Here is a 16,084-nt window from a genome sequence, read left to right as displayed (position 1 = left end):
GTAAGCTTAATGTTACTGTAGAACAAATGATATGATGCAATCTAATTGCTATTGCTATATCAGAAATGAGAGACTTATTTGAGCCAGCTAGATCCAGGAAACATTTTAATAGATAACATGTAATATGTGTTTTAGAAGATAGTTAAAATTTTGATAATCAGTAATCAAAGAGAAACATAATGAACAATTATTTTTTAAGTTTCTGAATATGAGTAACCAGAAAGATATAGTTATATCTTTTGGAAATAAAATATTATTGGTATTTGAATTTTATAATATCAGAAAACCTGAGTGAAGAAAATAGTTTAAAATTAACATTAAAAAGTTATTTTTGAAACTTTATAAATGAATAATTTGTGAGTAAAAATATGATAAAGAGAAAATCATAGGTAGCTAAATACTATTAGCCTATAATTTAGAATACTTTACACAGGAACCAAATAAGATAAATAAAATATTCAAACCATTAACTGATTTCACAGAATAAGGAACAATTATTTGTTCAGAAGGAAATTCCAAAAGACAACAAAATTTATATATATATGTATATATATATAATATTTATTTATGCACCATAATTACAAGCATGATCATAGTTGTGTTTCAGTCATAATCAGAATCACCCCCTTCACCAGTGCAACATTCCCACCACCAATGCCCCCAATCCTTCCCAACCCTTGCTTGTATTCTAGATAGGCATTCTACTTCTCTCATTCAGTAAGATTGTCATGATAGTTGTTAGTGTAGTTATTTCCCTAACTGCACCACACACTTTGTGGTGATCTTCATATTGTGATCCAGTTCTTTTGGCCCACATCTCTATTGTCTCTGGGGATTATTACAATAATTTCCTTAATTTTTCTTAAAACGCATAGATGAGCAAGACTATTCTGGAAAATTTTTCTCTATGTGGATGTACATAGTATCTATTATGCTGAGTTAAATAAGCTGAAGGGAGAAAGACAACAAATTTTTTGGAAAAAAATTTATGCACAATTAAGTTTTTCAGGAAAAATTATTTTCAATAACTAAAACTAGTTTGATTTTATCCATGTCAAAGTATTATTATCTAAACTGTGTGAAGGTGCTCTACTCTATGACTTAATTATTTAAGTGTGATCACCTCTAAATATGCTTGATAATATTTTAATAAATAAACTTTTAAATATTATTGTTTACACTTCAAAAACATGCTTCCAAGGTTTGTACATGTTAAATATTTCTACTGAAATAAAATTATAGCTTGATGGCTTAAAGAAATACCACATAGTTTTGTGGAATATTGCTCAGTACAAAAAATAAGGTTATAAAGAATTTGAATAATAGCTTTACATTATTATGTGATTAGTTTTAATTATATGGTAATAAATTTCCACAATTTAAAAGCTTAAAAAACAGCTCCCATATAATTGATTCAAGTTTCTCTGTGTTAGGAATTTGTAGAGTTTGCCAGGTTTGAATTTCAGGATTTTAAGATTGCAATCAGAGTGTTAATTAGGTTTTACAATTTTTTTGGATGGTGCCATAATCCAGAAGTGCTCAGGGGTCACTCCTGGTGGGGCTTGAGGACTGTACTGAGTGCTGAGTATCAAACTTGAGTTGACTAAGTGCAAGGCAAGTGTCTTACTTGTACTGTTTCTCCAGCCCCTAGGGTTGAACTTGAAGGCTCAGGGTTTTTTTTTGCAAGCCCTTGTGATTACTGACAGAATTCTTTTGGGGGACTTTATAACTCGTACATGCTAACTCACTAGTTCCAAGCTCAGCAAGGAAGTATCCTGACTTTAGGAAGGGTTCTTTTCCACAACAGAATAGCTCAACTGGTTATATGAGGCTTATTAATGAGGAACCTAGTGAGTTAACTAAAAATCAGCTAATTAAGGGCTTATCATATTTGCAACATTCTTTTTACCATTACTGTGTTTCATGAAAAAAAATCATCAGTTTTTATTCCATTATTTCAGAAACAAGACTATAAGACCTAATACAATTTATTTCTCATATCAAAACATATTCCAGAGCCGGAGCAATAGTACAGATGATAAAAAGTTTGCCTTGCACATGACTGACCTGGGTTCATTCCCTGGCATCCTCCCCAGCTTATCATTTGGTCCCACATGCCCACAAGGAGTGATTCCTGAATGCAGAGCCAGGAGTAATCCCTGACCATCTCTGGGTAGGCCCAAAAACAAACAAAACACCCAGGAAAAAGAACTTATCTCTTCCTTGCTCTATTACTCTGACTTCTTTTCTAACACACACACACACACACACACACACACACACACCTAAATATGCTAGATACATAGTTCAATGGGATAAAATACATGCCTGGTATGTATGAGGTCCTAAGTTTGACCCTCGTTGTGGTGTCATATGCCCCTCTCCCCATGGAGGCATAACTCCAAACAATCCTGGGAGTAGCCACAAAGATATAAATATGCATGCTTTTCCTTTCTAAGTGGATTAAAGTAGCTTATTTAAATTCATGTAGAGAAATGTGAAGGAAGAGGAGAGAGAGATAATGTATTTAAAAGAGAACACAGTTCTCTCCAGAGTAGAAAAATAAGACTTTTGGAGAGGGTTATATATAATTTCTTTCAATTGTTTTGACCCAGTATTCTCTCCTTACATGAAAGTTAATCTGTATGTTTTAACAGTGCAAAAGACTGGTATTCTTGAGATTCTATCATGTTCTTACGATTTTTAGATTCTTCTGGAGGTATATAGTTTTTTCTAATAAGTTCACTGTAGATTGCAGACATATTGCTCCTCTCTAAAACTGCCTACCTGCAAGTATTATCAGTATTTATTACATCAAAATATTCCTTTGTGTAATCAAATTATACTTATCAAAATTCAAAAGATTAAAATGTATATTATGGGGGCCAGAGAGATAGCACAGCGGTAAGGCATTTGCCTTCCATGCAAAAGGATGGTGGTTCGAATCCCGGCATCCCATATGGTCCCCCGATCCTGCCGGGGGCGATTTCTGAGCGTAGAGCCAGGAGTTAACCCCTGAGCGCTGCTGGGTGTGACCCCCCCAAAAAAAATTTATATTATGCCACTAAGTGATCTTGAAGTTTTTTTTTTTGTTTTTTTGGTTTTTTTTTTGTTTTTTTTTGGGGGGGCCACACCCGTTAGATGCTCAGGGGTTACTCCTGGCTATGCGCTCAGAAATTGCCCCTGGCTTGGGGGGACCATATGGGACGCCGGGGGATCGAACCGTGGTCCTTTCCTTGGCTAGCGCTTGCAAGGCAGTCACCTTACCTCTAGCGCCACCTCGCCTGCCCCAAAGTTTTATTCAGTTTTTTAAAATATATATTCTATAATTGAAAAATCTAGGCTTACTCATTAGATTTAATTTTGTATTTTGAGTATTAATTGGAGATGTTTGTCTTTATTTTATGAAATTGACACTTTTTAGGAGCTTTAATTTGTTAATAATTAATTTATTTTAAGTTAGATTTGTCTAATATTTTTAGATCAGATTCAAATTATATACTTAAGGCTGGGACTTTTAGACCTTCAGAATTTTCTAAAGATTCTTAAATTCCTTCATAGTATTAGAAATTTTATTAAGGAAATGTAATCATCCAGGTGTCAAATACATAAGATATTTATTAAACAATATATATGAAAACAATGAACAATCCCATAATTTTATAGAATTTTAAATGATTGTATTCTCAACACCTTTTGAAAAATATTCTTTATATAAAAATGATAGATTACTAGATTTACAATACTGTTACTGCTATATCACACATTTTCTTGTCTGAAGGAATATGTAATTTATAACTGAAATGTGGGGAATAAATAAACTATACAAATAGCATCAACCTCACATCTAACAAGCAAGGAGGAAAACTGAAAAATGAGGTTACCTTGATAAGAAGATAATTAGTTTTAGTATTTCTTTTATAAATTATGTGAATCATAGCATTTTTCAGTAAATAAAGTTTAATATTCTCACTTTATAAAACTTTTCTGAGCATAATGTGAGACACTGAATATAAAAAGGACATGCATTTTCACTGATCTATGTATGTCCAACAAATATTCATATTTTCCTTGGAGTTTCTCTCTAAGTTGTACTAATATTAGAATGTAATGTTAGATGTAATTTATTTTGCCTATTTAGATTTACTTTGTAAAAATAAATAAACCTTCAAATAATCTAATAATTAAGTCTAAATTAGAATATAACAGTGCTTTAATATCTTATAGTAACTTTGCAGATGCTGTACAAGTTAAAAACTTCAAAAGTGTTTGAAAAACAGAAGGCAGGAGAAGGAAAACAAACATGTGAAATTGTAGATGAAGATCCATATGCCATTCAGATGATTTACTGGTGTCCAGAGAGCAGAATATTCTGTGTATCAGGAGTCTCTGCATATGTCATAATTTATAAATTCAGCAAACATGAAATTACAACAGAAATAGTGGTAAGTCAGTTTAACTTTCACACTTATAGTTGTTAAAAGAAAGCAATTATAAAATTGTCTATTACATTGTGTGATGTTAAGCCGTCAAAACTGCAATATGTGGTTAGTAAACCAATTAATAAGATTTTAAACAGTTTATTTATTTACTAATTTATTGGTGTTGGGGCCACGCCTGAAGATGCTCAGGGATTACTCCTGGATCTGCACTCAGAAATTACTCCTGGCAATCTCTGGGGACTATATGGGATACCAGGAATCGAGCCCAATTGTCCTGGGTAGGCTTCATGTAAGGCAAATGCCCTACCACTGCTATCCATCCTTAGCCCCCTCAACTACTATGTAGTTGAGGTAGCCATGGTGTTTAAATAAAAGGAACAAAATATATAACAGGTACATATTTTTTTTAGCTTTAAATATTTTTGCTATAGTTTGGATCTCATTCTTTGTTGTTTTGTTTTGGGGTACCCCATTTGCACTAAGAGATACCCCTGGCTCTGTGCTCAGAAATCGCTCCTGGCAGGCTCCGGGGGCCATATGGGATCCTGGGATTTGAACCACTGTCTGCTCTGGATCAGCTACAGGCAAGGCAAATGCCCTACTGCTGTGCTATCTCTCTGGCCTTTTTTTATTTTTATATTTTTTACTCAATGCTATTGCTACCACTTGCCCCTGGGTCCCATCCACTTTTCTTTCTTTTCTCAATTTGTAGAAAGATATAGAAATATGAGGTAGAACAAAGTGATTGAAGTTTTAAGGTTCTATGAAAAAGGCCCTATTTAGAAGATATAAATAAAATTAAAAGAAAAAAAAGGGGAATGGGAAAATGTGGCAAGTGTTTTGTTTGTTTGTTTGTTTTGCATAGGTGCAGTAAACTTTGGGAAAACTAAAAAGAACATTTTCTTGGCCTAAGAGATACAGGGTGTCTCTACTCATGAAGCATACTGTCATAAGACCAACTACAGGCTCTGGACATGTTAGTTGTCCAACCCCAAGGTCTTTCTTTATGGTCCCAGAAGTTCTGTTCAGTCACTTTTGTCAAAGTCAGTTTTCTGTAATTAGAGTTCTTGGCCCACAGAAAAACATTATCATTGGAATTGATCATGCTAGACAGAACTGATAGGCATGGTATGGTATTTCCTCAGTAGTATACTGTATCTAAAGGTGAGGGAGGGATGGAGGGAGGGAGAGGGAGAGAGAGAGGGGGGGGAGAGAGAGACAGAGAGAGAGAGAGAGAGAGAGAGAGAGAGAGAGAGAGAGAGAGAGAGAGAGAGGAGGTTGGGAGAGAAATTGAGGAAATTGGTTTTGGGAAATATACTTGCTAAGGGTGGTATATACATTGTAATTCTGAAACTCAAATCATGAACAACTTTGTAGCCACGGTGTTTAAATAAAAGGAAGAAAAATAAATAAAGAACTTTAAATCAAAAATCCATAAAATAGGGCCTGGAGAGATAGCACAGTGGCTTTTGTCTTGCAAGCAGCCGATCCAGGACAAAGGTGGTTGGTTCGAATCCCGGTGTCCCATATGGTCCCCAGGCCTGCCAGGAGCTATTTCTGAGCAGACAGCTAGGAGTACCACCTGAGCACTGCCGGGTGTTGCCCAAACACCGCCCCCCCCCAAAATACACTGAGTAAAATATAGCCAACATTTGGGATCTCATGGGTGTTTTCAATGATATTTCATTGTCAAATACATCAAAAACAAATGGTATATAAAATTAAAAGTGTATGCATTTCTAAAAAAATATAGGCTAAAATTAAAAGACTCCCAGTGTGGGAATGATAGCACATTGTGTAGGGTTTGCCTTGCATGTGACTGAACCGGGTTCCATCCGTAGCATCCTTTATGGTCTCCTGAGCATCACCAGGAATGATGATCCCTGAGTGCAGAGTCAAAAATAAAGTCTGAGCATTTCCAGATGTGGCCTACACATTAAAAAATAATAAAATAAGATTCCATACTAGTTGGGAGAGGGAGATAATATTTACACATAGCTCATTAGATTAAGAGTTAATATTAAATATCTAAAAACATTCTCAAAGATCAACAAATAACCCTGAAAATTCTATAAAAAATAGTGAGATTAAATAATAGATACTTTTCTGAATAATACTGAACGTCTTAGAAATATAAGAAGTAATCCTCATCATTTACTATAACAGAAATACAAATAAACACAATTGTAAGATGTTATTTCATACAAGTGAGAATAGCACATATAAAAAAATAGAGGTGATCTGTGTTGACAGGAATGTGGTGAAAAATGAACTTTAATTTCAACAGTGAGGATATTGCCTGGTTCCAACTCTCTTGAAAATAGTGTGAACATAATCTCAGAAACGTAGGAACAGAGCTAGTATATGACCCAGCTCATCTTTGCATCTACTCAGAACACACACAAAAAAATTTTATTGAAAAGAACTTATATACATCATTATTCAATATAGCAATTAACACGATACCTAGGCTATGGAATCCTTAGTGTACAACAATAAAAGAGTTAATAATCAAGATGTAGTATATATACACATTAGGAACTGGAGCGATAGCACAGGGGTAAGGCATTTGCCTTGCATGCAGCCGACTTAGGACTGGTAGTGGTTCAAACCCCAGCATCCCATATGGTCCACCGAACCTGCCAGGAGTGACTTCTGAGTGCAGAGCCAATCAGAGTAATCCATGAGCACCACTGGGTGTGACCAAAAAAATAAGGTAGTATATATACACAATAGAATAGAATACTATGAGGTGCAAGGTATAATAAAGTCATGCAATTCACTAGGATATTATCTTAAATGAGTCAGAAGTACAAAAACTGAGTGATCTCACTTATCTGTGGTATATAGAATAATAGAACAAGGGAATGCAGAATATGAAAGGAGAGATATATATTACTCTTGACCCTAGATTATATTTATTATATCCTTTTACATATATTTCTTATATGGAAATCAAAGGAATTAAAAATTCAACTTGAGGGGCCAGAGAGGTGGCACAAGTGGTAGGGCATTTGCCTTGCATGTGCTAACCTAGGACAAACACAGTTAAATCCCGCAGTGTCCCATATGGTCCCCTAAGCCAGGAATGATTTCTGAGCACATAGCCAGGAGTAACCCCTGAGCATCACTAGGTGTGGCCCAAAAACCAAAAAAAAAAAAAAAAAACAAACCCTCAAAAACCTTCAAATTAAGACAGATTAATAAAGAAATCTGTCATATCTATGCCAGAGTGATAGAACAATGGGTAGGTAGAGTGCTTGCCTTGCATGTGGCCAACCTGGATTAGATCCCGATATCCCATTAGGGTCTTCTGAGCCTGCCATGAGTGATTTCTGAATGCAGAGCTAGAAGTAATCACTGAGTGCCACAAAGTATGGCCCCAAAACAAAAATAAAAATCTGTCATACCAAAATATATAGCATAATGAGTTGTAGACACAAGTTTATAGTGACATAATTCTACAAACAAGAAAAGTACTGTACTGGGAGAAACAAAATGAAGAACATGTGAGGCTGAAAGTTAGGAGAAATGGGGCTGGTGAGATAGCATGTATGTAAAGCATTTGCCTTGCATGCAGAAGGACGATGGTTCAAATGCCGGCATCCCATATGATACCCAGTGCCTGCCAGGAGCGATTTCTGAGCGTAGAGCCAGGAGTACCCCCTGAGCACTGCCGGGTCTGATCCAAAAAAGAAAAAGAAAAAGAAAGTTAGGAGAAATGAAACATAAATGCTAAAAAGAAAGTAATAAAATATGGACTAAAAAGACAATATAAAAATTCACTAGTGATGCTAAAAGACAGTTGCTTAAAAGAATAAACATTTATAAAATTTTAATCTATGCCCACTGAGAAAAATAGGACACATACAATTTTAAAAATCAAAATTACAAATAGCATAAAAGAAATGCAGTGCTTTATATGAAACTACTATGAACAATCAAATATCAATAAAGTGGACAATCTATGAATGGACAAATTATTAGAATTGTAAAGTCTTTCAATACTATTTAGGAAAAATTGAGTCTCAATAGACCAATTAGCAGAAATCTATTTCCTCCAAATTTCTGGGAATATGAAACTTGACTAGGGAAACATTTAATAATGTTTAAGAATTATAATTAAAGTTATTAGAGTATACTTTAAAATTTTGAAAAACACTTTTTAAATATATTAATTTTAATTTATTTTTTAATTTGTTTAGTTGAGGTTCTGTGGTTTAAAACTGTTAATGACGATTTCCCACAACACCACATCCTCCACCCATTTGTCTCTGCCAAGGACCCTAATATCACTCCTTTACAAATGCCCCTACCACCACCAACTCTATTTGTAGAGAAGTCCTTCTGTTGTATTGCCTTTAGTCCTTGCTTTTGACCAGTCTGAGCATCTTTGTCCCACTATTAAAGAAATCATTCTTTGTCTATTATTTTCAAAGAAGAAATACTTAAAAACTCATTTATTAAGCCAGCATTGCCCTAATATCAAACCAGACCATAACAACACAGAAGATAAAATTATTAGCCAATATCCCTAATGAACATCATTGAAAATTTTTCAACAAAATATTGGTCAACAAATTTAAATCATATATCAAAAAGATCAGTAACTAAAATCAAATAGGATTTATTCTAGGGATCCAAGCATAGTATCATATTTGTAAATTAATGTGACATGAAACAACAATAAAAGATAGGACATAAACACATTTCAATACATGTAGAATAAGCATTGATAAAATTCAACATCTATGTGATTAAAACTCAACAAAGTGGATAAAGAGGGATTTTACTTAATCATAGTAGTGGTCATGTATGACAAGCTAATGTTATACTCAATGGTTGAGAGTTGAATCCTTTCTTTTTAATATAAGGAAGAAGACAAGAATGTCCAATCTTGTCACTTTTTTCTTTATAATATTTTTTATTGAAACCACTGTGAATTACAAATCCTTCACAGCTTTATTTCAGGCACATAGTAATATTGAAGAAGGACCATTCCCATCACCAATGTTGACCTTCCACTAGAGTTCCCAGCATGCATCCCACACCCTCTCACCCTTAGCTCCCTGAGTATAACAGGTTAATTTTTGTTTAGCTTGTTATAGTTTGGGTCTCTTGATTTTATTGTCATTGACTTTGGCTTGGATATTTGAATCTGACCATTTTTTCCTCATTCAATGCACCTGAGACCACTTGGCTCCTGAGTCCCATCCACTTTTTTCTTCTTCTCTGAATTTGTAGAAAGACGTAGAAATATGAGATAAAACAAAGTGATTCATGTTCTAAGGTTCTATGTAAAAAGTGGGAGCCCCTATCTAGAATATATAAATAAAATATTAAAAGGGGTGGGTGTAGCAGGCTTTTTTTCTTTTTACATAGGTGCAGCAAGCATTGGGAAAATTAAAAAGGAAATACCCTTGGCCTACAGGGTATCTCTACCCATGAAGCATACTGTCATAAGACCCACTACAGGCTCTGGGCTCCGGGCATACTAATTGTCCAACCCCAAGGTCTTTCTTTCTGGTCCTAGGAAAAGTTCTACTCAGTTGCAGTTGTCAAAGTCAGGCTTCTGTAATTAGAGATCTTGATTTTTACACAGATCCTAAGTTGAGGCTGGGTGTCATGGAGCATCTTCCGATTTCATTTCAGGTGGCAAGGCAGGGAAACCTGCCGTTAGAGCAAGTTATTGCTGTTTCCTCATCATCAGGGTTTTATATGAACCTACCCTGGAGCAAGCTAAAAAATTATTTCATGCCTGTTAGATTGAAATAATTAATATTTTAGGTGTATATATTACCTAAGGTAATCTACAGAGGCAATAAAGTCCCTATCAAAATTAAGATGGCATTTTTGTAGGAATAAGAGAAAAAATCCTGAAATTTTCCCATATAGTCAAGTTATCTCTAGAAAGAAAAAACTCTTTAGTTATGCATTCACATTCAGATTTAGAAAACTATAGTAATCACTATGCTACCTTCCTATATCATCGCTGTCTTAGTCTCTTCATATAAAAACACATGTGAGTAAAATACAGTTTATTTTCTAATTTATTATCTAGTTTATGATAAAATATAAAAACTATACATGAAGAAGAAGATAGTATCTTTAACAACTTGTTTTGTTTTATTTTGGGAGGCCCACACTTTTTTGGTGCTTGGGGTTACTCCTAGCACTTAGGTATCACTCCTGACAGACTATGAAGACCATATGTGGTGTCACAGATTGAATCCAGATCAGCCTCAAGCAGTTCTACCACCTACTATTATCACTCTATTATCACTCCAGCTCTATTTTCTTTAGTTGGGAAAACTAAACAATCACATGCAAGAGAATGAAACTGGACTTATATCATACTGAATACAAAATCAATTTAATCCACACGAAAGTCTTGAGATTCAAAATTATATAATTTCTTGAATAAAACATAGGTGTTAAGTTTCTTGACATTAGTCTTAACTATACTTTATACATTCTAATGGAAAAGCAACAAAAGCAATAATAAACATGCAGTACTACATATTATTTGTACTTAAAGATTTTTGTACTACAGAATATTCTTCACTGAGAAGAAAACCACAGAAGAGAAGGGCAACCTGTTAACTGAAAGAAGATAAACACATCATATAATAGAGTTACTTTCAAAAATATGCAATTTATACAACTAAATTTTAAAATAGATATGATTTATAAAGGGCCGCAGAACTAAAGAGAGTTTTTCACAGAAGACATACAGATGGTCAACAGATAACATGAAAATATGCTCACCCTCACTTTAGAAAAACACAAATAAAAACAAATATTACCTCACATAATTCAGAATCAGAATGATCAAATATGACAAGAAACAGCCTGTATTGACACTTATGTGCTAAAGGGAACTCTCAGATAGTTTTTCTGAAAGTATAAAGTAGTGCAATACTATAGAAAACAAAGGTTTCTTTAAAGGTTTCTTTAAAAAATAAACATAAAACCAACATAACTTTCCATTTATATTTATCTTAAGATGAAAGCACTTATTTTAAAGGATATGAGCTCCTATGTTCATTGCAGCATAATCTCCATTAACCAAAAAATGAAAACAACCTAAGTGCCTATGAATGAGTTAGTATATAAAACTAATCCATAAAGGAGAATTGAATCTTGCCACATAATAACATGGATAAAACTTGAAGATATCATACTGTGATAAATAAGAAATAAATTCCATATGAGCTATAAAAAGTGTCTAAACAAAACTAAAATTACAATAAAACAGATTGAATATTGGAGAGAGGATGACATGAGTAGAGGCATCAAGAGATACAAATTTCCAGGTACAAAATAAATGAGTCAACATGAAATGTTTGGCATGAAAAATATAATAATTAATGTGATGCTGCAAATTTTGAAGTTGCAAATATGTTAAGTAAACTTAATATGTTAAGTAATCAATTTTGCAGCACATACAAATTGACATCATTTTGCTGTATACCTGAAATGACAATTATACTTAAATAAAATTATTACTTGTATTAAATAAAACCTGAATTTTAGTTAGAAAATTATAGTTTTAATTCTGAACTTTCCAGTGAATAGATTTATGACTCTAGGCAATCTAATGTTTCATTAATTATAGATGAGTACTCACTTTCATAACCATATAACATTGTGTATCAGTAATATGGAAAGTAAATTAAAAAATAATATAGAAAGTAAAAACAAACTAGAAGTTACATAGTTTTATATGGTTGTGCGATGAGCATACAAAATTATTACAATATATGAGTATAGTAAGAAATTAATTCTAGAAATTGTTATTATCTCTAGCTGTTTTTGTGTTTCTAAGATAGTTTGAAAATAATGCTGTGTTTATTACAACACAGTCATCACATTTTTAGTAAATGTTTTAAATCTTTATAAAAAATTTAGATTGAAAACCAGTTTTTGTTTAAAAAACAATTTAAATAAATTTATTGGATGCATTCATAGAATTCTTGATTTTTATTTTTGCTTTAGAATTTTCTGAATCTTATTTCAATGTAAATTATGTTTGTCAGTAGAAGTTTTTGGCCAAGGTAATGAACTAACAACTAAAACAAGTATGTTTATATAATTTATTTTGAAAAAAATTTGGAAGGACTCACACCAACAGTCACTGGCAATCACTACCAGTGGTGCTTAAGGAACCATGTGGTGTCAGGGATCACTCATGACTCCCACATGCAGATCCTGTGGCTCAGCCTTCAGAGCTATCTCTCTAGCCATCATTTTGAAAATTTTTATCAAAGTAATTGAAAATCAAAATTTAATGAAGGATTTTTTAATTAAACAGCTTTGTACAAATAATTATTCATGTATTATGTACTGAAATACAAACATCTAATTCCTTTATTTGAAACAGTCATGCCCCATTTCTCCCTCTATTTTATTATTTATTATATATGGGATATATCACTTTGCTATAAATTGAATGACATTAGTTTTATTAATAATGAATAGTTGCTAAAATATATAATATTTTAATGTTAAGTATTTGTAATGTGATGTAGTAAATTAAAATTTTGTTCTTTTAAGTCGTTAGAAGTACGCCTTCAGTGTGATGTGGAAGATATTATTACCCCTGAAGCAGAAACAAGTCCTCCATTTCCAGATCTATCATCCCAGCTTCCTTCTTCAAGAAGTCTTTCTGGTAGCACTAATACTGTGGAAAGTGAAGGAACAACAAGAGACAGTATTCCATGTCTCAAGTAAGAGTGTTATTGAATTTCAAAATACTTTTACACATTATATCATTAATGTTACATGCTATATATAAACACATTAATGCTACATTATATATAAATATATATGTAAATATATTTATATATAAATTATATAATTTGTATGTTTATTTAAATGACATTAATTATTATTATTCCTCTCCTTAAATTGTAGACAATAATTTTAGATATATTTCTTTCATATAACTTTGCTTGATTTATTTATTTATTTTAAAATGGAAACAGAAAAAGAACAAAAGGTTCAGTGTAACACAGAAAGCACGCAAGAATTACTTATTAACTAAGAAGATAATCTTAAATTCTAGGGCATAAAGATGGAGAGATAATTAAAAGGCATAGAGTGCTAAAATCACAACTTTAAATCCCCAATACCCCATAACCTCCTATTCTAATATCACTGGATATAGGTTCCAGAAGTCCCAGACCATTGCTTGAGAGCAGTGCTCTTTGACTCTACCTCCCTCTAAAAAGGAAATAAAGCTCAAACCTTTCAATTAACAATTTTTGAAAATTTAAAAAATTAAAAATAGGATGAGAGAAAAATATATAATTATCTAGTATATAAGATGGGAATTGAAGGAACTTTTCTCAGTATAGTCAAGGCCATTTACCACAAGCCAATGGCAAATATACTCAACGGAGATGAACTCAAATCTTTTCCTCTAAGATCTGGCACAAAACAAGGCTCATCACTCTGATTTAACATAGTATAGGAAGTACTTGCCATAGTGATTAGGCAAGAAAAAGATATCAAGTCATTCCAGATGTGAAAGGAAAAAGCCAAGCCCTCACTGTTTGCAGATGACATGCTACGATATTTAGAAAACTAAAACAACTACCATAAAGCTACCAGAAAAAATAGATTCATATAGCAAAGTGGCAGGTTACAAAATTAACATGCAAAAATCAATGGGCTTCTTATACATAAATTATGATAGAGAAGAAATAGACATTAAAAAAACAATCCCAGGGCTGGTGCAGTGGCTCAAGGGGTTAGGCATCTGTCTGCCTTGCTCACCCTAGCCTATGATGGACTACAGTTCTATCCCCTGTTACCCCATATGGTCTCCCAGGCCAGGAGCAATTTCTAAACACATAGCCAGGAGTAACCCCTGAGTGTCACTGGGTGTGTCCCAAAAACCAAAAACAACAACAACAACAAACCCAAAATCAAAAACCAACAATCCCATTCATAATAGTGACTTAGAAAGTTAAATACATTGGAGTCAACTTAACTAAAGAAGTGAAGGACCTACACAAAGAAAACTACAAATCATTGCTTCAAGAAATAAAAGAGGAAACAAGGAAAGTGAGGCACATATCCTGTTTAAGGATTGGGAGGATTAGCATCATTAAAATGGCAATACTCCCCAAAGAATTTTACAGATTTAATGCAATACTTCTAAGAATACACATGACATTTTTCAAAGAAGTGGATCAAACACTCTTGAAATTCATTTGGAACAACAAATACCCACAAATAGCTAAAGCAACCCTTAAGAAAAAGAAGATGGGAAGCATCACTTTCCTCAACTTTAAATTGTATTATAAAGTAATAGTCGTTAAAACAGCATGGTATTTGGAATAAAGACAGAACCTCAGATCAATGAAATAGACTTGAGTATTCAGAGAATGTTTCCCAGATACAAACAATTAATCTTTTACAAAGGGGCAGGAAGTTGAAAATGGAGCAAAGAAAGCCTCTTCAACAAGTGGTGTTGGGACAACTGGTCAGCCACAGGCAAAAAAGCAACAGACATCTAACATCATGCACAAAGGTGAAATCAAAATGTATTACAGACTTTGAAATTAGACATGATATCATAAGATTATAGAAGAAAATGTAGGCAAAACAGTTCATGATAAGAGAATAAAGGCATTCTTTTTTTTACCTGAATCATTTTTTTATTTCTTTTTTTCTTTTAGTCAAAGAACATTAAGAAAAATAAAACAGAACCCATGTACAATTACTTTATCCCTCAAGACCCCAGATTGTATTATAACATTTCTTAGTGGTGCACAAAGCAATCTAAAGCCATAAAATTTATGTAACTCCTTAAACTTGAAGGCATAGTAGTTTTTTTACCTTTCCATGCACATGCATATTAATTTAAGTTAACCTCAAAAGTTTGAGTGGTTTTTTTATAAGGTTTAGAGTCAAATGAGCACAGTAAAAATGGTGTTAAAGTGGCAATTATCATTTGCATAGGCCCACCAAAGTATGGGGTACATGGAAAGGAAAAGCCTTGGCCTAAATACAAGGAGACCCTACCCCTGGAGTTTCCTGACATAATACCAACTCTAGGCTCCAGGCAAACTAGTTTATTCAATCCAGGTCATTGTCTGTAGTGCCAATACAGTTTTATTTTTCACACAGTCACTGTTGTTGGTATCATGTTTCTGTATTGAAGATCCTGGAATCTGTATACCCTACATTGAAGTCAGGATGGTACGGAGCATTCTCTAATTTCAACTCACAATTAAAGGGCAATGCAGAAAGCCCTGTCCAGTAAGCAAGTCGTTGTTGTTGTTTAAGTCTTTTCAGTGTTAAGGGAAGACTCTTTTGAGTAGATCGATGTCAGAGCAGCAGTAGGGTCTTCCCTGGTAGAGGATTGCTTCCAGGTGATGTTTTAGACAACTTGTGATGTTTCATAGATGGCTTCCTTGGTTCAGGGGTAAATGGAAAATGCCCATTCTTCTGAGGCTTGTGCCAGATCATTATGTTAATGTTCAGGGTGTAAGGTCCCATTGCACTAAAAGACTTGTGTGTTCCTATCTCTATTAGATAAGTACTTATTTGTATGTACAGTATTTTCCATTTTAATGTGCCTATGCAAACAAGGAATAATGCCACATGGCATTATCAGCACGTATGGGGGC

At 33.6% G+C, this 16,084-nt stretch overlaps 1 protein-coding gene across 1 annotated transcript in view; it reads left to right on the top strand.

Moving 5' to 3' along the window:
• The window catches only part of STXBP5L (syntaxin binding protein 5L), a 323,518-nt gene that overhangs the window by 195,876 nt on the left and 111,558 nt on the right, over positions 1–16,084 (top strand). The window contains exons 16-17 of the mRNA XM_049785948.1: positions 4,228–4,445; positions 12,999–13,171. Coding sequence (XP_049641905.1) covers positions 4,228–4,445; positions 12,999–13,171 — 391 coding nt within the window. The remainder of the gene's footprint in view (positions 1–4,227; positions 4,446–12,998; positions 13,172–16,084) is intronic.

This window comes from Suncus etruscus, chromosome 13, assembly GCF_024139225.1.
Source record: "Suncus etruscus isolate mSunEtr1 chromosome 13, mSunEtr1.pri.cur, whole genome shotgun sequence".
Classification (NCBI taxonomy): Eukaryota; Metazoa; Chordata; class Mammalia; order Eulipotyphla; family Soricidae; genus Suncus; species Suncus etruscus.
The sequence above is the reverse complement of the archived record's forward strand: the minus strand, read 5'-3'. Positions and strand labels throughout refer to the sequence as shown.